General features: G+C 35.1%; 2 protein-coding genes across 6 annotated transcripts; one reads left to right on the top strand and one right to left on the bottom strand.

Annotated features, from left to right (window-relative positions):
• The first annotated feature begins 314 nt into the window (after nucleotides 1-314).
• On the top strand, nucleotides 315-9,505 carry LOC136232431 (uncharacterized). 5 transcript variants are annotated; one of them, XM_066021594.1, is made up of 7 exons: nucleotides 315-623; nucleotides 707-809; nucleotides 891-1,784; nucleotides 1,926-2,037; nucleotides 3,902-3,997; nucleotides 4,094-4,159; nucleotides 9,277-9,505. In XM_066021594.1, exons 2-6 carry the CDS (start codon nucleotides 748-750, stop codon nucleotides 4,109-4,111), a joined length of 1,182 nt encoding a protein of 393 aa, XP_065877666.1. In that variant the 5' UTR covers nucleotides 315-623; nucleotides 707-747; the 3' UTR covers nucleotides 4,112-4,159; nucleotides 9,277-9,505. The 5 variants fall into 5 exon arrangements, with proteins under 5 accessions (XP_065877666.1, XP_065877667.1, XP_065877665.1 ...); XM_066021595.1 differs by having other exon boundaries at nucleotides 9,252-9,505; XM_066021593.1 differs by having other exon boundaries at nucleotides 4,069-4,159; nucleotides 9,252-9,505.
• A 6,544-nt stretch (nucleotides 9,506-16,049) lies between these two features.
• Nucleotides 16,050-20,337, bottom strand: LOC136232714 (RPM1-interacting protein 4-like). The gene is made up of 4 exons (XM_066022084.1): nucleotides 19,654-20,337; nucleotides 18,175-18,555; nucleotides 17,016-17,198; nucleotides 16,050-16,381 (listed from the first exon to the last, which is right to left on the bottom strand). The coding sequence occupies exons 1-4, from the start codon at nucleotides 19,657-19,659 to the stop codon at nucleotides 16,337-16,339; spliced, it is 615 nt and encodes a 204-aa protein (XP_065878156.1). The 5' UTR covers nucleotides 19,660-20,337; the 3' UTR covers nucleotides 16,050-16,336.
• Nucleotides 20,338-20,409: the final 72 nt, after the last annotated feature.

The raw sequence follows: 20,409 nt of genomic DNA, 5'->3' as shown, positions 1-20,409 counted from the left end.
CTAGGCTAATCTCAGATTAATCTTTTTTGGTTATTTTGTTTTTTTCTTTCCTGTTCCTACAAAAAAAAAACAACTTAACTGTGTAATTCTAATACTTTGTTTTCTAAGTAAAACATAACACAAGCTTTTATTTGTACTTTTAAATCACGTATCTCTATTTGGAAATTAGATAAACCACAACCATTTTTTTCCGTATTTTTCTTTATTTTTAATATATAAAAAAATGATGACTAAATGGAAATAACCAATTCACATTTTCATTCCTTAATGTTTTTTTTTTAATTTTTTTTAAGGATATACGTCTAAGTGGAAACAGCTCATTCACATTTTCAATCAATCCGAACAAGGAAATTCAATCAATTTTTTTTGCAAGGAAATTCAATCGATTAGATTTTGGTAAAGAAGGAAACTCAATCAATTAATTAGATTCTGAACAAAATCCAATCAATTAGATTCAATTATATTTATATATATATGAGCCACAATATTTTTCAATAACCAAGCTAGCCAGGTAATTTTGAGGAAGACGAAGGTAACAGGAACAAGAGCAAAACATAAATAAAATTGTTTTTCAAATACAGAAGATGCAACTCCCGCCACTCAAGTTCAATTTTTCATTCCCTGTAAGTTCTCCTATCGTCGGTTCTCTATTTATGATTTTAGTCTCTATTTCATAGTAGTAATTGCTTGCTTGCTTATTTGATAGTAGTGTAGAAAGGTGCTACTCCCGATAATATCATCCAGATTATGGAATCTTGTTATCCTTGTCCATTTTGTAACCTAAACCTTCCACAATCGCAAATCCAGAGGTATTCCTTTGTCTTTTTTGTTGTTCTTTTTTACGATTAATGATATAGATTTTCAATTGATGATTGTAATCGACTATGTAGACATGCCAATAGCCACTTCGACGATGATGAGAAGTTTGATAGGGAAAGGGAATCGGGAGACGAACTTGCCCTAGATGAGGAGGCTTCTTTAGATGAGAAGGCATCTTGCTTGATTGCTACGCAGGTTAGGAGCTCCTTTTACAATGTCAAAGAAGAATCAGGTGGTGGTTTGATGGCTTTGCTGCGGAAAGCCTTGGAATTAGACGCTATTAATTCTAGTTCTTCTTCTGAAACTATTGGTGTTTTCTTGTGTGGTTATGTTGATCATTTTCAGAGCTTGATTTCTGAAGATGTAGGTTGGGGTTGTGGATGGCGTAACATCCAAATGCTAAGTTCTTACTTGCTTTCCCAAAGAAGTGATGCCAAACAGGTTTTGTTTGGCGGTTCCAGTTTTGTTCCTGATATCCCTTTTCTCCAGAGATGGCTAGAGGTTGCCTGGGGAAAGGGTTTTGATGCAGATGGTGCTCGTCATTTTAATTATTCCATTTATGGCTCCAAAAGTTGGATAGGAGCTACTGAATGCGCTGCGCTTTTTCGTTCTTTTGGCCTTCGGGCTAGGATTGTTGATTTTGGTCCCAAGGATTTGGAAAATCTTTTTGTTTCTGTTCCTGGCTCACATGTTGTGAAACCAAATACTAGAATCAAGAGAAAAGCCTTTCCAATTTATGGACCTATGGATAGATATGTCACTGGTAGAAAACAGGATTCACCTGTTTCTGATGATACTTCATGCTCTACAAGTCACTTGGCCAATGGGAGCAACGAAACTATAGCAAATAACTTTGCAAGTGACAATAAGGGTCACCAAGTCCTCCTAGATTGGGTATGGAATTATTTTTCTAAGGATTGCTCAACCTCTGCCCATCATGGTCGTGTTATAGTTACTGATAAATCGTAAGTAACTATCCTTTTCATGCTCCTGAACATGGACTATTACTTAGCCAAAGCATAGAGTATTTATTTTATATTTTTAGTACTTCTATTACACATGATATTCTAATTTCTGATTTGAGTTACGATGATATTAATGAGCAGGCCCTTGTACTTCCAACATGATGGACACTCAAGAACTATTGTGGGAATTGAAGTCAGGCATCAATATAATAGCAAGCTGCAGTACAATCTCTTGATTTTGGACCCGGGTCATGTAAGTGTCCCAATATTGATCATTGTCTATTGTTCACAAAAACACTAAAAATGCTCCTAGCTTTCACATTCTTTCCCCTCCCTCCTCCTTTATGAGAAAAGCCCTTTCTCTTTTCCAGGGGCGGAGCTAGAGGGGGAGGGGAGGCCGACCCTCCGGTCCTGCCGGAAAACCCCATATTTAATTGTTCGAAGTAGCATTTAATTTTTTTTACACGGTCTAGCCCCTGGACGTTTAGGTCCTTGCTCCGGCACTGCTCTTTTCCTCTCCTTGGTGTTTGGTGAGAAAGAAATTAAAATCCTAACCATCTGGCATCGTATGCATTTTCGATATCTAGACTAGAATAAATATATTCGTGGGTTATGTTTTCTTGATTCTAGCCTTGTGTCAGTTTCCAAGACAATGGCATGTACTATTACCTTTCTCTCTCTTCTTCAACTTCATTATCGATTTGGTCATCCTCTTAAAATATTATAACACCTTTGCCCTAGTCTTGCCCATGAATTTAAACAGATTGGAGTGTGAATCATGTCGATTAGCAAAACAACATAAAGTCTCTTATCCTCCTCAAATAAATAAACTGGTGGATGTTCCTTTTCAGTTAGCCCATTTTGATATATGGAGTCCTTGTCCTGTTTTGTCAATGTCTGGTTTACGTTATTTTTTGACTTTTGTTGATGCCCGATTAGCAGAATATTTACCAAAGCATTACCAGGGAATTTGGGCATGATTAATATCTATGCTCCAGCTTGATTGGAAGTATTATAGATGCGCCTAGCTGGTACCTTAGATTCCTTGATATAGGGATTAGATTAGATATTTTATTTCTTTCCTAGTGTAGCATACTCTCTCATGTATATATACGTATCCATTCCTAATACTATAATATACAATCCTCTAATCTTTTTGTGTTAACAGTTAGCAAGAAGCAGCTAAGTAATATTGCTCTTAAAGGGGAACTTCTCTAAGCTAAGCAATTTGAATGAGTTTAAAATTCCTGGAATATGAAAAACTACTAAATTAATTGGTCCTGAATCTTGTGATTATATCCCATGTCCTTTAGTTACCCATGTTATCATTAGATATTTCCTATGCGGGAACTTACCATGTTTTTTTCACAATGCAGCCAGCATCTTTAGTGAATATCTGTATTCCTTCTTTTTTAAACCTCATAGAAAATTCTATTTCAAGCAAAAATAATAAACATGAAGTCCTTTTGCTCAATGAACTTGAAGTGTCATGTTCCTAGCTTGCTTTCTAGATCACTTAACTAAGGTCTTTGCTCCAAGTCATTTTATTGAACACAATTGAAGAAATGATATTTTGTTCATTTCTTCCATCTGTAACAAAAAAAAAAGAACCCCTTTTCAATGTTTTCTTTCAGATAAGACCGTAATGATAATTAGTTATGCTAGAATATAGAAGAATTTTTGCAATTAGTTCCAAGAGTTTTAATGCTTTGTCTTTTGTTAATGGTTGTTATAGCTGGTATACCTTGATTATAGGAGTTAGATTCCCTGATCATAGGGATTGGTTTTTATTTATTTATTTCCATGTATTGTATACTCACTCTTGTGTATATATGTGTGTTGTATCAATCAATGATAGAAATCATACAGTTTTCCCATTCTTTCTGTGTTTATGATGGTTGATCGAACCACTTGGTAACATGTAGTAAACTTATCTTAAAAAGGAATCAACTTTTTTTCCCCCTCAAATCTGCAAGTTAAAGCCTATTATAAATGGTGCAAAGAGAAGGAACATTGATTTTAAATTTTTTCTTGACCTATGTGATATCTTGAAGATTATTCACACATAATGTTAACTCTAGATTTATCTCTTCTTTTCTTTGGTTGTAAAAATGTAGCAAACAGTAGCTCTAGAAAGGTCACTTAAAGAAAATATAGGATGGAAAAAGCTATTGAAAAGAGGAGTTCATGCACTGAGAAAGCGTCAATACCAGGTTATATATCCACATTCAAATTATTTCCTTTCATGACTATTTTTAGGATAATTTTTGTATTTCTTTTGCAGTTATGCTATATTGATCCTGGAGTAGCAAGTGAGGAGGAGATGAAGAAGCTCATGACAATTGATAGCGCCTTTATTGAAATCTAGAAAAGAGGTTCGAAGTTCTGAGATGTTTCACGTACTGCACTGGCTTTGAAAATGCTCTACAAAACAAAAATAACCAATTTTAAACCTCATTTGAGAATTATTTTAGAAAATAAATACACATATAAATTTAAAATATTAAGTTATATTTTATTTACATTTGTTCTTAATTATAAATTTTAATTTTATTATTAAAAGATATATTTTTGAAGGTGGATTTATGCGGGCTTTTTCTCCAAGGTTGCTTGAGTAAAATATCGTGCTATTATCAAAATCAGAAACATGTAAATTGGCCAAGTTATAATTCATTGAAATTAGCTGCATTCCTGAGAAGATTAGCTTGATGTGAGTCCTGTTTTTAGTAGATGTATTTAGATGCAAATTTATGAATTGGGGGCTATCAATTAGAGTGCAGAAAGACTTAGAAGCACATTTGAAACGGAAAATAGACTTAACTGGCAACCAAACTAGAATTTCAGTGTTTACTTCTTGAAGAACTTGTGCCAATTTTACTGCTTCTTGATGATAAACAAACAACAACAACAACAACAGAGCCTTAGTCCCGAAATGATTCGGGGTCGGCTAACATGAACCATCATATAAAAACCGTGAAATCAAGTCGTGTCAGCGACACAAATTCGCTCCCTCCACTCCGTCCTATCCACTACCATATTTTCCTCAATTCCCAGTAAACTCATATCACTCTCGATCACCCTCCTCCAAGTTTGCTTAGGTCTTCCCCTACCCCTCACCACTACATCCCTTTGCCACTCTTCGGTTCTCCTAACCGGCGCATCAAGCGCTCTACGTCTCACATGGCCAAACCACCTTAGTCGATTTTCTCTCATTTTATTCTCAATAGATGTGACCCCTACTTTTGTCCTAATTATTTCATTACGCACCCGATCCTTTCTCGTATGACCACACATCCATCTCAACATACGCATCTCCGCCACCGACATCTTATGGATGTGGCAGTGTTTCACTGCCCAACACTCCGTACCATATAACAATGCTGGTCTAATTGCCGTCTGGTAGAATTTTCCCTTCAATCTATTAGGCATGCCGGGGTCACAAAGGAAACCCGTAGCACTCTTCCACTTCGACCAACCAGCTTTAATCCTATGAGCAACATCTCCATCTACTTCTCCATCCGTTTGGATAATAGATCCTAAATACCGGAAGCAATCCGAGGCCTGAATAACTCTCCCATCTAGGGTGATTGTCCCTGCCTCCCTACTCCTATGGCCGCCAAACTTACACTCCAAATATTCTGTCTTACTTCGGCTCAACTTAAAGCCTCTAGATTCTAGAGTTTGTCTCCATAGTTCCAACTTCCTCTCCACTCCTTCTTTCGTCTCATCGACCAACATAATATCATCTGCAAACAACATGCACCATGGTGTACCATCTTGAAGTGAACTTGTTAGTTCATCCATAACGATGGCAAAAAGAAATGGGCTTAGTGCGGAACCTTGATGCACTCCAATCGTAATAGGAAACTCTTCAGTCTTCCCAACACTAGTACGTACACTCGTGCATACTCCCTCATACATGTCCTTTATGATGTCAATATATTTCCGCGAAATGCCTTTCCTTGTCAAGGCCCACCAAAGTACTTCCCTTGGTACCTTATCATATGCTTTCTCCAAATCAATGAAAACCATATGCAAGTCTTTCTTCTTATTTCGATAGTGCTCCATTAATTGTCTCATTAGATGGATGGCTTCCATAGTTGATTTTCCCGGCATAAAGCCAAACTGGTTTTCCGAGATCTTCACCGTCCTCCTTAGCCTTTGTTCGATCACTCGCTCCCAAAGTTTCATAGTGTGACTCATTAATTTGATTCCCCGGTAGTTGGCACAATCTTGGACATCGCCTTTGTTCTTATACAAAGGGATTAAGATACTTTTTCTCCATTCTGATGGCATCTTATTGTTTCTCCAAATTTTGTTAAAGAACGTCGTCAACCATTCGATTCCTCTTTCTCCCAAACATCTCCAAATCTCAATAGGGATGCCGTCAGGTCCTTCTGCTTTCTTCGACTTCATCTTACTTAATGCCATTTTGACTTCACCCTTTTGAATTCTCCGCAGGCATTCATGATTTATCATATCGTGATGGATACTTATATCTCCAACATCTTGTTGGCGATCTCCATTAAATAAGTCATCAAAATAGGACCTCCATCGTTCCTTGATATCCTTATCTCCAACTAGGACTTTTTGGTCCACATCCTTCACACATTTAACTTTTCCGAGATCTCGCGTCTTCCTATCTCTCATCCGAGCAATTCTATATATGTCTCTTTCCCCTTCTTTCGTATCCAATCTTGTATACAGATCCCGATTCACCTTTGCTCTAGCATCTCGTATGACCTTCTTTACTTCCCTTTTAGCCTCTTTGTATTTTTCGTAGTTCTCGTCACTCCTACATTTCCCAATATTTTATAGGATTCTCTCTTACTCTTTACTGCTTGTCGTACTTCTTCTGTCCACCAAGATGTGTCCTTACCCGGTGGCATGCTACCTTTAGATTCCCCTAGAACTTCCTTCGCTACTTCCCTTATACTATGCTCCATCTTAGTCCATATCGAATCTATATCTAAATCCATATTGCAAGTCCAAATATCTTTTTTGGTCATCTCATCCACAAATTTTTGTTGATTCTCCCCTTGCAATTTCCACCACTTAATCTTAGTCTCTACTTGTGGTGTTTGTTTTCTTATACATTTCCTACTTCGAAAATCAAGCACCACTACTCTATGTTGGGTTGTCATACTCTCACCAGGGATCACCTTACAATCAATATAACTCTTTCTCCAAGCACTCCTTACTAAGAAGAAGTCAATTTGGCTCGCATTACCGCCACTCCGATAAGTCACTAAGTGGGATGTTCTCTTCATAAACCATGTGTTCATGATACTCAAGTCATAGGCTGATGCGAATTCTAAAATATCATTTCCCGCTTCATTCTTATCTCCAAAACCATACCCTCCATGAACACTCTCAAACCCATCACGTCTAGAACCCACGTGTCCATTGAGATCACCCCCCAGTACCATTTTTTCATCCCTAGGAACCTGTTGCATCACTTCCTCTAAGTCCTCCCAAAAAGCTTGTCTTATAGACACATCTAATCCTATTTGTGGCGTATAGGCACTAATGACATTCACAACCTCATCCCCTATCACTAGCTTAACACTCATAATTCTATCGCTCTTCCTAGACTCCGCTACTACATCATCAATATACTCTCTATCAATAAGAATACCTACTCCATTTCTACCCTTATCCTTTCCTGAGTACCAAAGCTTATATCCCCAAGGAGCTATCTCTCTAGCCTTGGCTCCAACCCACTTGGTTTCTTGTAGGCACATTATATTTATTCTTCTCCTCTTCATAACATCTACAATTTCAGCTAATCTTCCTGTCAAAGAACCTATGTTCCATGTCCCAAAGCGTAACCTACTACCCTTACCCCTACCCCTACCATTACCGTGGACTAGCTTATTTACCCGCAACCCTTGCATATTTGACACCACCCCCGGGTCCTGGGGTGGCGCGCCGCTTCGGGGCGACGACCTAGCAACCCTTGCACATTTATCACTACACCCGGGTCTAGGAAGTGCAGCGCGTCGCTGAGTAGGGAACGCCCCAACGATGTTTATATTTTGGTTCATGTCATAAGAATTAGTATACAACCTATTCAAAATTAGCACTTTATTTTGTATATGTATTGTTGAGTTATGTTATAATGTCAAGAAGAATGAGAAAATTATATATGTTTGGAATTAGATATATAATTCATGTTAGGAACGTAATAAGTTAGCAGAATCAGATTGCAACACAATCAAAATTAGCCATGTACTTTCTATATGCATCTGATTTGAGAAATAAAAAGGTGACCTTTTGAACGAATTCGCCATCCCCAGTTCCCCTGCGGCACTTTTCTTTATTTTTCATCTTCATACTAAAACCTAGAAACCAAACGAGAAAGAGTTTTGATACTCATTAGCCATCCCCAGTTTCCCTGTGGCACTGTACTTTCTTTTTCATCATCAGACTAAAACCTAGAAACCAAAAGGGAACGAAAGGAGGGTTTATTTTATATCTGATTATAATACTAAATCTCCTATTGGTTGTTGTTTGATAAATCAAAATTAGCATGGTACTTTCTATGTATCGAATTAAAAAAAAGGAATTAGCAAAATCATATTGCAATTAGAATAAAATAAGTGTTGAACTTATTCAATTAAATTATAATTTTTAATTTATCAAAGAACACCTAATAGGAGATTTTAGCATTATAATTAGATATAAAATAAACCCTCTTTCTTTGGTTCCCTTTTTGGTATCTAGGTTTTAGTTTAATGATGAAAAAGAAGTACATTGTTGCAGGGAACTGCGGATGGCTAATGAGTAAATAAACCCTCTTTTGTTCCCTTTCTCGTCTGGTTTCTAGGTTTTAGTCTTAAGATGGGAAACAAAGAAAAGTGCCGCAGGGGAACTGGGGATGGCGCGTTCAAAATGTCAGTTTTTTATTTCTTAAATTCGATACATATAAAAAGTCCTGTGATAATTTTAATTGTGTTGCAATCTAATTCTGCTAATTTCTTAGTTCCCTAACATAAATTATATATGTAATTCCAAACGTATATAATTCCTTCATTGTTCCTGACATTATACCATTACTCAAGCTTGGTACATATACAAAGTACAATGCTAATTTTGCATAAGTTGCATTCTAATTCTGTTTTTTTTTTTGTAATGTTTATGATGGGAAGTAGTCCTGCACAAGTTTCTCAAGAAGTAATCACTGAAACTCTAGTTTGATTGTCAGTGATGTCTTTTTTTTTTTGCGTTTGGGATGTGTTTGTAAGTATTTCTGCACTTTGATTGATAGCCCCTATTTCATAAATTTGCATCTCAATACATATGCTAGTAACAGGAATCTACATTCCAACGAATTATAACTTGGCCAATTTACATGTTTCTGATTTTGATAATGGCCTTGAACACAATATTTTACTCAGCAACCCTGGAGAAAAAGCCTAACGTATATTTTACATTTATTATTTTCTTTCATGACATAATTTTTAGGAGAATATTTGTATTTCTTTTTCAGTTATGCTATATTGATCCTGGAGTAGCTAGTGAGGATGAGATGGAGAAGCTCATGACAATTAATAGCGCTTTCATTGAAATCTAGAAAAAAGATTCAAGTTCTGAGATGTTTTCATATTCTTTTCCGTTATGTATCTAAGCCTCATAACTTTTTCTTTTTATACATGTCCATTCATTAAACCATTGGAGAACATGCTATTTTTGCATACAAGATATGACTACTTTTTATACATCTTGATATCAGACGATATGAAATGGACCACGTGGCATGATTGCGTGATCACCTATGGGATTTAGCCACGTAGCACGATCCAGGCATCGTAACAAATCCCGCTAAGATCATACTGTTACACGTCACCACCAACCCTGTCATTAGCGGAATGGTAGGTTCGAATGTTACTGATTCCCACTCCGTGACAGCACGACTCTGCCTGTCAACACGCGACGCATGTCATCACAAACCCTAGGGTTCGTACCACCTTCGGCCAACCCAAATACGCTGTAAATAGAATGAGACAAGCTCCAAGGTACATATCCGATCATTAACTCATTTCCCATAGCTTTTTATTATTATTGTTGTTTTCATCCTCTTCACATCCCTGAAAGCTTACTTAGCGTCGGGGTGGGGTCGCCGGTTCTTGGCTCCTCTTGTGATTTTTTTCTTGTCTTCAGGTTTGCTCACGGATCTGCAGAATTCAACTACATCACATCTTAAAAAAATAACTTGTTTGGTTGGTAATGGTAATTGATTCATGATTTGCTCTCTAAAGAGAAAATACTAATTGCCCTGACATGATGGAGCAAGGTAGTCGGATTCCTTAGAGAGATTTCAAAGTGCTAGTACACAACTCATTCAACTAGTGGACCTTTCGAGCGTGTGTGATAGTAGAGAAGGTTCACATTTCATCCCTTCTATCTCCAATCAAAGATTCATTTAATCGAATTCGAGCCATGAAGAACGGTATGTTTTAAACTTGTTTTAATTACATACTAGATGCTGGTGTTTTTCTATGTTAAAATGATTTTTCGCATGTTTTTACGGCTATAGAATTTTCAACTCTTGTTCAAAATTATAATAATTTAAGTAAAAAAAAAAAAAGCATAACTTCACACTCTGAATTAAAAGAAACCAAGTCAATATATGTTTCTATAAGTTACATAATACAATACAATAGGGCATAAGATGGCTGTCTAATTGAAACCATTTAAACTGACAATTTGCAACTTATATAGTTGTCTGATTATACTTATATCTTCCAAAACATAGTGATCCAAGCGAAATGTTTGAAGGTTTTGTAGATAGCCAAGTGATGATGGAAATGGTAACAAATTCACATCAGATAAATCCACGAGTTTCATTTTTTTAATCTATTAAACAACTTGTCTAAGATTTTGACCGACGAATCGATACCGAAGAAGAGAAATGACTCAAGTTTTGAATATTCTAAGACTTCAGGGAGATTAGGGATTTTTCAATATGGCAAACAAATTCCTGTACATAGTTCAAACTCATCATTCTCTGGTCATTCTTTCAGCACAGTGTGAAAAACTATTGTGAAGATAATTTTTACTGTAGCTTTTCACACTGAGCTGGAAGAATGGCTAGAGAATGACGAATTTGAATTATATACTGCAACATTTTTGCCATATTGCAAAATCCGTAATCTTTCTCAAGTCTTAGAATGTTCAAAACTTGAGTCATTTCTCTTCTTCGATAACGATTCATCGGTCAAAATCTTGGACAAGTTGTTTAGTAGATTAAATAAATGAAACTCGTGGATTTATATGATGTGAATTTTGTTACCATCTCCATCATCGCTTGGCCATCTACAAACCTTCCAACATTGTGTTTGGATGATTGTGTTTTGGAAGATATAAGAGCAATGTATAAGTTCTTAGTTTAAATAGTTCGAATTAAACAACAATCTTATGTCCTATTGCATTATGTATCTTGTAGAAACATTTATTGACTCGGGTTTTTTAAAATTCGGGTGTGATGCAATGGTCTTTTTTTACTTTAACTTATTATAATTTAGAACATGGATGTTGAAAATTCTATAGCTGCTAAAACGTGTGAAAAATCATTTTAATATTAGAAAAACACCAGGATCTAACATGTAATTAAAGCATATCGTTCCCTAGGATGTTCAAAAACCGGACTGAAATAACCGATGAATTTTGGTTTTGTCGGTTCGTTTTTTGGTCTATTAGGTTCGGTTTTATTTTTTATAATATTTCGGTCGTTTCGGTTTTTAAATCAAAATTACTGAATTAACCGAATAGATTGAAATAAATTAAATATAATTAGAAATTAGATTTATTATATAATTGGTGTATGTCCCTTATTATTTTAAGTTATATTTGATTTATAATTATATTATTAGGATCTTTATTAATCATGATATTTTTTGATGCATGTAATTGATTTTGTTATTGGTCTATTTAATGTTTGTCTACCAATTTAGTACAATTGTACACTAATTCATATTTGGAATTAAGATTGTTTTCATTTGTATATAAATCTATTGTTTTTTTTCATTTCTATATAAAGTTTCTATTTTTTTTTTCTATATAAAGTAAATGCCCAATAACATCATTAAGAGTGTAGGGAAACCGAATAATCGAACCGAACCAACCGAAATAATTTGATTGGTTCGGTTCGGTTCGGTTAGGTTCAGTTTTTATTTTTAAAACTATTCGGTTTTTGGTTATTTTGGTTCGGTTCGGTTTGGTTTTCAAACCGAACCGATCGATGAACTCCCCTATCGTTCTCCATGGCTCAAATTTGATCAATTGAATTTTTGGTTGGAGATAAAATGGTTGAAATGCGAATACTCTCTACTCACATACACCTGAAAGATTCACTGATTGAATGAGTTGTGTGCTAGCACCTTGAAATCCCTATAAGGATTCCGAGCACTTTGATCTATCATGTAAAAGACGACTAGGGTTTTCTTTATTGAGAGAATATCATGAATTAGTTTTGTTTTCTAAAACCACTTGATGAAAAGACCCATTCCTTTTTATGCTTAGAGTTTTAGTTAATTCCAAATTAACTTATCATACTATATTAAAATAATTATAGAATTAAATCCAACTTAATCCTTATTGATATTTTATTTTTCATAATAAAATATTTCAGTCCTTGATTAGGGGAGGTGTTTTTGGAAGAAGAAAGAGATGGAGAAATTAATTCAATTAAATTATCTTATCTCCTTATTTATTTAAATAAAGTATTTACATTTTCCTTAACCGAAAAAATAATCCTTATTTCCTTAACAAATATAATATCGATTTCTTTATGAATATTAACTCATACCTTACCGATTCATGTATTGCCTCTTTCGTTTTTTAAAAGAATAAAATATCTCAGGCTCAAAAAGACATAATGTTATTACTTTACATCTAAGAGAGAGAGGAGGAAAAACCCTAAAAAAGAAGTTTTTCTTTTTTCCGATAACAAGTTTTGTTTTGTTTTGCTTCATGGCGTCGTCAAGTAGTATCAAGACTATGTATACCAATTTGCGTCTGGAGGAAGAGGAAGATAGAGCTATTCTGATTGATGATAGAGATCTCAATTTTGAGTAGGTAGATCTAAGATGGTGTCTGGTTGGTAGATTCCTCTGATGTTCGAAAACCGCTTATGGGAAGAATAAGATGACCAACTACAGATGGGTTCTGGGCAGAATTTCGCTATGATAGAATCAAATTTTTTTTTTGTTTTATGTGTGATTTTTTAGACCATACAGATTTTTCGTGTCCAAAAGTTTATGATTCGATTGATGGGGAAGTTGAAAAGCTCTATGGCTCTCATATACTTGTTGAGATCGGAAGGAAACAATCCAACAAAGGTGCAAAATGGTTGGTTATTGAGATCCGATCAGACATCAACGTCGATGATCAGGGAGTGGTGGTGGGGCATGGTGGTAAGATCCAAAAGAAAACTCCAATATTTAGTTGCATTAATGATGAGACTAATGGCGACATTAGTAGAATTATTAATATGGTAGTTGATTATGAAGGAAAAGTAAATCATGAATCGGTTCTATGGAAAATATTGAAGAAACTCCCAAATGTAGTGGCATTAATAGTGAGACTAATGATAATATTAATGGAACAATTAATATGGCAATTAGATTCCTCTATTAATTATTAATTGTTCCATTAATATTGTCATTAGTCTCACGAGTAATGCCACTAAATTTGAGAGTTTGTTCAATATTTTCTATAGTAATTAATTCATGATTTACTCCTCCTCCTGCCATATTAATAATTCTACTAATGTCGCGATTAGTTCCATCATTAACGCAACTAAATATGGAAGTTTTCTTTTGGATCTTACCACCACGTTCGACCATCACTCTTTGATCACCGCCACTGATGTGTGACCTGACCTCAATAACCGGCCATTTTGCACCTTTGTCGAATTGCTTCCTTCCGGTCTATAAACAAGTATATGAGAGCCATAGAGCTTTTCAACTTCTCCATCAATCGAATCATAAACTTCTAGACATGAAAAATCTGTATGGTCAGAACTCATCTCTAGTTGGTTGTAAGCGGTTTGCGGACATCAGAGAGGAATCTACCAACCATACATCATTTTAGATCCACCTACTTAGAATTAAGATCTCTATCTTCCTCTTCCTCCAGACTCGAATTGGTATACATAATGTCGATACTACTTGACGACGCCATGAAACAAAACAAAATTTGTTATCAGAAACAAGAGAAAACAAAACTTATTATTAGATATAAAATCATGAATGATCTAAAATTACAACATAGATGAGAGGAGGAGAAAAAAAAAAACTTCCTTTCTTAGGATTTTCCCTTCTTTATATATATATATATATATTTCAATATAATTCTTATAAGATAATTTCCTTTTATTATTTACTTTGGGCTGAATTGAATTTTAATATAATTTCAATTCAGTCAAGCACTGATTTATATTTGCTTGAATGTATATAACTATTATATACATTCTAATTATTTAGTATTAAACTTAGGCGCTTTCTTGAACATGATTTATTGTTTAGATATATATATCTTTGATGATTGTTTAGGCACTAAAAGATTGTGTTTTTTTGTGGATCATTCTCTTGCTATTTCCGAGTCCACCAGAAAAAAAAAGGAACTCTAGTAATCGAAATATTCAATTGAACTATTTCTTTATCAAAGTATATGAAAATCATTCCATTTGCGTCAAATGAATATTTGTTGTGACTTGATTTATATATTTCTATTAGTAGATAAAGACTGAAACTTCATCTAGCTCCCTTTATTGATGTTGCAGATTATCACCCAATTGAATCAGGGGCTCTTCCTATTAAGGTCTATAGTGAATGAGATTATCACATTTAGGTGAAATGGTAGCACGTTAATTTAGCATTCGGAGTTTTGGTTAGTGAGTTTCAGAGAATTGATCTTACAAATGATAAATATACTGTCGAGAGAGAAATGAGGTTGTCATTCAAACAAATGACTAATTTAGTAGCCCAAATAAATTTATTATCTGAACTTACTATTATAATCTGAATTGATATCTGTAAGTTAACATTAAAGTTCACATAATAATAATATATAAGTTTTATAATGTATTATGTTTAGAGGAAGCCCAAGGTTCAAGAGAAAGAAGAACACAGTCGATCAGGAGAAATGATAAGTGGAAGATAAAGGGTCGACAATCTAAGCAGCGATGCAAACAGAGAAGATATTGATGTGCTGTTGGCTAGCTTTCGGGTCTAAATAGTAAATCATGTTCAAGGCAGTTCATCTAAAATTTTCCTTTATGTCAAATTTTATTCGACATCCAAAACTTTTGTTTCGATTCGTTCATCCTATTTATTGGTTTCTAGTGATAATTCGATTCATAATTAGAGTTTAACTTACACTTCTATTATATCTTGGAAGATGATGGTTGATTGTGGCAAAATTTATCTTAAGGAGACTAATCTCATTAGGCTTCATAATCTTCTTCTTCATTCCATCAAGTTAATCTGAATATTTGTTATATCTAGGGATGGCAACGGGTACTCTATCCGTGAATACCCAGCACTATCTGACTTTAATGGGACTACTCGTACCCTTTATAAAACGGTATAAGATCAAAATCATTATCCGTTAGGGTAATGGGATGGGTATGGAAATACCTCACAGGTACCCGGTACATAAATTTTTTATATATTAAAAAATATTATTGTGTTTTAGATGTAAGATATGAGATTTGAACACCAACTTTTTGTTCTTCGATCATTTAGTGATACCAATAAGCTACTTTATTTTTATTGATTAAGGTTCAATTTGTTAAATTTTTAGATTGATGATTTATTAAATTTATACTTTGTTAAATTTGTAATATTTTTTGTTTATTTATTGATTCTTAATGGGAAAGGGTATCTGTAAATGGTACGGATATAGGATGCAAAACATATATCCATTAGGCTAATGGGAAAGGTACGGGTAATTAAAAAATAAACGGATAAGAGTTCGGAATTGGTACTACCCACGGACACTATCCGTTGCCATCCCTAATTATATCTACTTTATTATAATTATGTTCTTTATTTCGGTTAATACATCATTTTTCCTCCACAACTTGTCAAAAAAGTTTGATTGACTTCTTGAACTTGCACGGTGTCTTATTAGCCCCCTTAAACTTACTTAATGTGTATAATTAATAGTTATTGTGACCGGAGGAGAATCCATTAAAGGTGCCCAACGAACCTCGAAACGAGCAATTGAAAGAATTACAAAAAAAAAAAATTGTTGTAATTAATACAACTAATCAATTAGAGAGAGTAGATTTGTTGTTCCTATGAAATAATAGAATTAGTTGAAAGAACGTATTGAACAATACAAAAATTGCTACATTCATGAATGAAAGGACAAACAAATTTCAGCAGATAGATGACTTTCCTTCTCTTAAGGCAAAAATCCAAGACTTCGGGAATATTTCTGGAGTATTACAATTAACGAACTTCCGTCGTACATATTTTTTTCTAAACACCAATTATCTTTTAACATTTTGATTGGTCCGGTGTAATACTCCGAGAGTATAACTAAAATTTCTCCTTTCTTGCGTACGAAAATAGACCGCAACAGAACTGCATCACATAAGACGTACATGCAATAGCATCATGAAATTAGTGGCGAAATACTTGAGATCAAATTGTAGATAGTGAAATTATATATTTAGAACAGACATTTCCGTCGCAATTCTAATTTCTTTTAATAAAAGAGTTAGGGATGCCATCGAGCCGAGCTTTTGCCTGATCATGCTCGGGTCATTAGAAAATTAACGAGCTCGAACTCGAGCTCAACATCTTGTTCATGAGCTGCTCACGAGATTTGCTCTCGAGCATCTCGTGAATTCTGTTCATAAACTTCGCTCGCGAATAACTCATTAATTATGTTTATTTAAAATTTCTTTAACATAGTTTTGAAATCTACAAAACTTAGGTGTTTTACATTTCCCTTTTATAGAAATATTATTATTAAAAAAACTAACCGAACCAAGTTTGCTCACGAGCGTGTTCATGAACATTATAAATCAAGCTTATTCATGAACCTATAACTGAGCCTACTCGCGAGCTTTCTAGCAAAGTTCAGAGTACTCAAGCTCAGCTCATTTATAAATCAATCCGAACAAGGTCGAGCTTTTTATCGAGCGGAACGCCAAGCCGCTCATGAGCAGCTCGGCTAATTTATAGGCCTAAAAAGAGGGAGTTGTCTTGTTACCTTGGATTCATGAACAGGAGAAGTTTGATTATCTTGGTCTTGGGTCGTGTGAGTGAGAGATGGTGGCAACTTGGTTCGTTTTTCCTCTTTCACTTTGTTGAAAATTACAGTAAAACCTACTCCCGACGAGGGGTCTGCTTCATCCCATGCTCCGAATTTAGGTATCGATGCAGCTCTTTCGTGCTGATTTTACATCCAAAATATCATTACCATATCTAATCTATAAAAACAATGGGTTAAATGTATTATTGTCACTGAATTTTCATAATTGTCTCAAAATAGTCACTCGACTTCAATTTATCTTGATCAAATTATTTAACTTTGAATTTTATCAAAACTAAGTCACTCCAAGAGCAAAAATACACTGAAAAAGTGACGTGACTGTCATATCAGCCGTAATCAACTTTCACCAATCGAAATGACACGTGGCTTCCACCTAGCTCACTCCGGCGACTTCAACATAAAAAAGACACTTAGACTGCCATATCAGCAGGACCGAAACGAAATGACACGTGTCAGATAGATGACAGCCATGTGTCGTTTCGGTCAGCTAGGTGGTGGAAGCCATGTGTCGTTTCGATCAGTCACATCACTTTTTCGTGTCTTTTTTGCTCTTGAAGTTGCTGGAGTGACTTCATTCAGATAAAATTCAAAGTTGAATGATTTTATTAAGATAAATTAAAGTTGAGTGACCATTTTGAAACAACCGTAAAAGTTCAATGACCAACAATGCATTTAACCCTAAAAACAAGGGTAAATAATTTATTAGTCCCTTCCTTTTTACCTAACACACTGTTTAGTCCTGCTATTTTGAAAAACACATTATAAGATCCCTATCTTTTGTCAATATTAACTCTTTGATCCTTCTGTTATATTTGACATATACAGACTGACTAAAAATAAGAGAGTAACATGATCATTTTATATCTACCGTAAATGTCTTGAAAGATAAGATATGTTCGGTTAAAAATCTAAAAAAATTAGACAGAAGGGCCAAAGGGTTAATATTGACAAAAGATAGGGACCTTATAATGTGTTTTTCAAAATAGGGAAACTAAAATAGTGTGTTAGGAGAAAAGGAGGGGACTAATAAATTAGTTACCCCTAAAAACAATCAACTGAAACCCAGTTCCAAGCAAATATTTAAGCAAATGCATACTCTGTTATTAGCAGATGGATGACTTTCACTTGTCTTTCTATGATTTCGTGACACAACCGAGGATGTAGAGATGCTACTACCATGTCCCTCCTCGGTGCTGTCGGATTTTCCAGGTCTCCGCAACGCCGAATAATAATCACTGCTCTGACCTGATTCTGATGATGTGGTTGCAATATTGATCTTCTTCTGACTAAAACTCAGTTCTACTTGGCTCTCTCTTCCAAAGTTTAGGAAAGCCTGTGGATTCTGCTGTGGGTCATTCGGGTTTATCATCACATTCTGATTCACCCCTGTTTTGTCCTTCCGAGCATTCTCAAAATATGCAGTGTATGGTATGTTATCACTCTCCCAGTTTCCGAATTTCGGTACATGGGAACGCTGCTGCACTTATCCAACTCAACATTTAAATATTTTACACTATAAAGAAAATTTGTGCATTAGAGTTAAAATCAGTGATGGATCCAGGAGTCACTGACAAGCAGAGACGGATACGGGAGGAGTAGGGGGCTTGAGCACCCACTGATCACACGGCACCCATCCAATTCAACATTAAAATATCAAACTATAAAGAAAATTTATGGGCCTAATAGTAGATTGACTCCCTGAACTTTGCAAGTCTCTCACCAGCTCCCTAAACTTGTCCATAAAAGTAAATTAGCTCCCTGAACTTTGCAAGTGTCTCACTAACACCCTGAACTTGCTTATTCTGTAACAACTAAATACAAAAACTTATTAAACCTAAATTCTAAAAATAAGTCTTCATCTATTCGAGAGGTAATTTTTTTGCTTCTCCTACCTTTCAACCTATTATAAGAATTAGTGTTGCAGGATTGAGAGATTGAATGGATGAGGATCGAGAGTTAGTATTATGGTTTTTGTATTTAGTTGTTACAGAATAAGCAAGTTTGGGGAGTTTGTGAGACACTTGCAAAGTTTAGGGAGCTGGTGAAAGTTAAGATAAGTGATGGATCCTGGAGTTATTGACAAGCATGGCCGGGTCCGGGGGAAGCAGGGGGCTTGAGCACCCACTATCGCACGGCACTTATCCAACTCAACATTCAAATATTAAACTATAAAGAAAATTTGTGCATTAGTTAAGATCAGTGCCGGATCCCGGAGTCATTGACAAGCAGGGAAATCGTTAAAAGGGCTCTTAATTTTTTTTATGTAAAAACACCTAAAATATATCAATTTAGGATCCATAAATCACGAAAGACCACCACAAACACCCCATGTCAATGAATCATGCATCCATCACGGTTGACAAGGGGTGTTTGGACACAGCTTCCATGGAGTTTTTCAACATTTTCCGTCAACCGGTGGGTGCTCAAACCCCCGGTCGACCTTAATCCATCACTGGTTAAGATCATCATCTAGCTCATAGCTTTAGATTACTGTAATTATGCCATAAATAAGAAAAAAAATCCTCCTAACACAGACTATAAATATAAAAGATCAAAACTTGAATAGGTAACTTACAGCCATTGAGCAGGAACGTGATTAGTGCTAATCTTGTGATTAAGAAAACCCTTCAGAAGTATAAGAAGAATATATGAATTTAAGTTTTGACCTTGTCGAGGTGGAAACTGCCAGGATCTTGTCAAGTTAGTGATTCGGTAACTCTTATGTGCAACAAGGCCAATAAAAAAATGTTCTTTTTTTTTGTTAAAAAAGAAAAAATTGGCTTAGTACATATCTTGCCCCTGTATTTAGCCAAAAACTTCAAATGTCCCCTTAATCTTTCAAAAATTTCGAATAACCCTATTATTGTCCAATTGCATTTAAATAACCCCATATTCTTGTTCAATTGTATTAAATAACCCCATGTTCTCGTCCAATTGTATCCAATAACCTCAAAACTTCAACTGTCCCCGTAAACTTTCAAAAGTTCCTAATTATTTGTTTATTTGACATTTTGTTTTTGACACATGGCGAGCATTTCGCGTAATGGGGCATGTCTCCCGTTATCTACATCCAAACAATTCTATTGAGAAATATGGGATTCTTGAATGTAATTGGACAAGAATAGAGGTCAGTTGGAACTTTTGAAAGTTCAGGGGGCAGTTGAAGTTTTGGACCAAGTACAAGGGCAACTGATGTATTAGGGCAAAATTGTTTTTTCCTCATCATTGCATCAGATGCTTTTGTTTAATGCAAATTGGGCTTTAAATAATTGCATTTGTTTAACATAAATGTCATTTTAAAATGTTTCTTACACGGCATTCATTTGTACCC

The sequence above is a fragment of the Euphorbia lathyris genome, chromosome 6 (genome assembly GCF_963576675.1).
Source record: "Euphorbia lathyris chromosome 6, ddEupLath1.1, whole genome shotgun sequence".
NCBI classification, from domain to species: Eukaryota; Viridiplantae; Streptophyta; class Magnoliopsida; order Malpighiales; family Euphorbiaceae; genus Euphorbia; species Euphorbia lathyris.
Note: the sequence above shows the minus strand (reverse complement) of the source record. Positions and strands in the feature narration are given on the sequence as shown.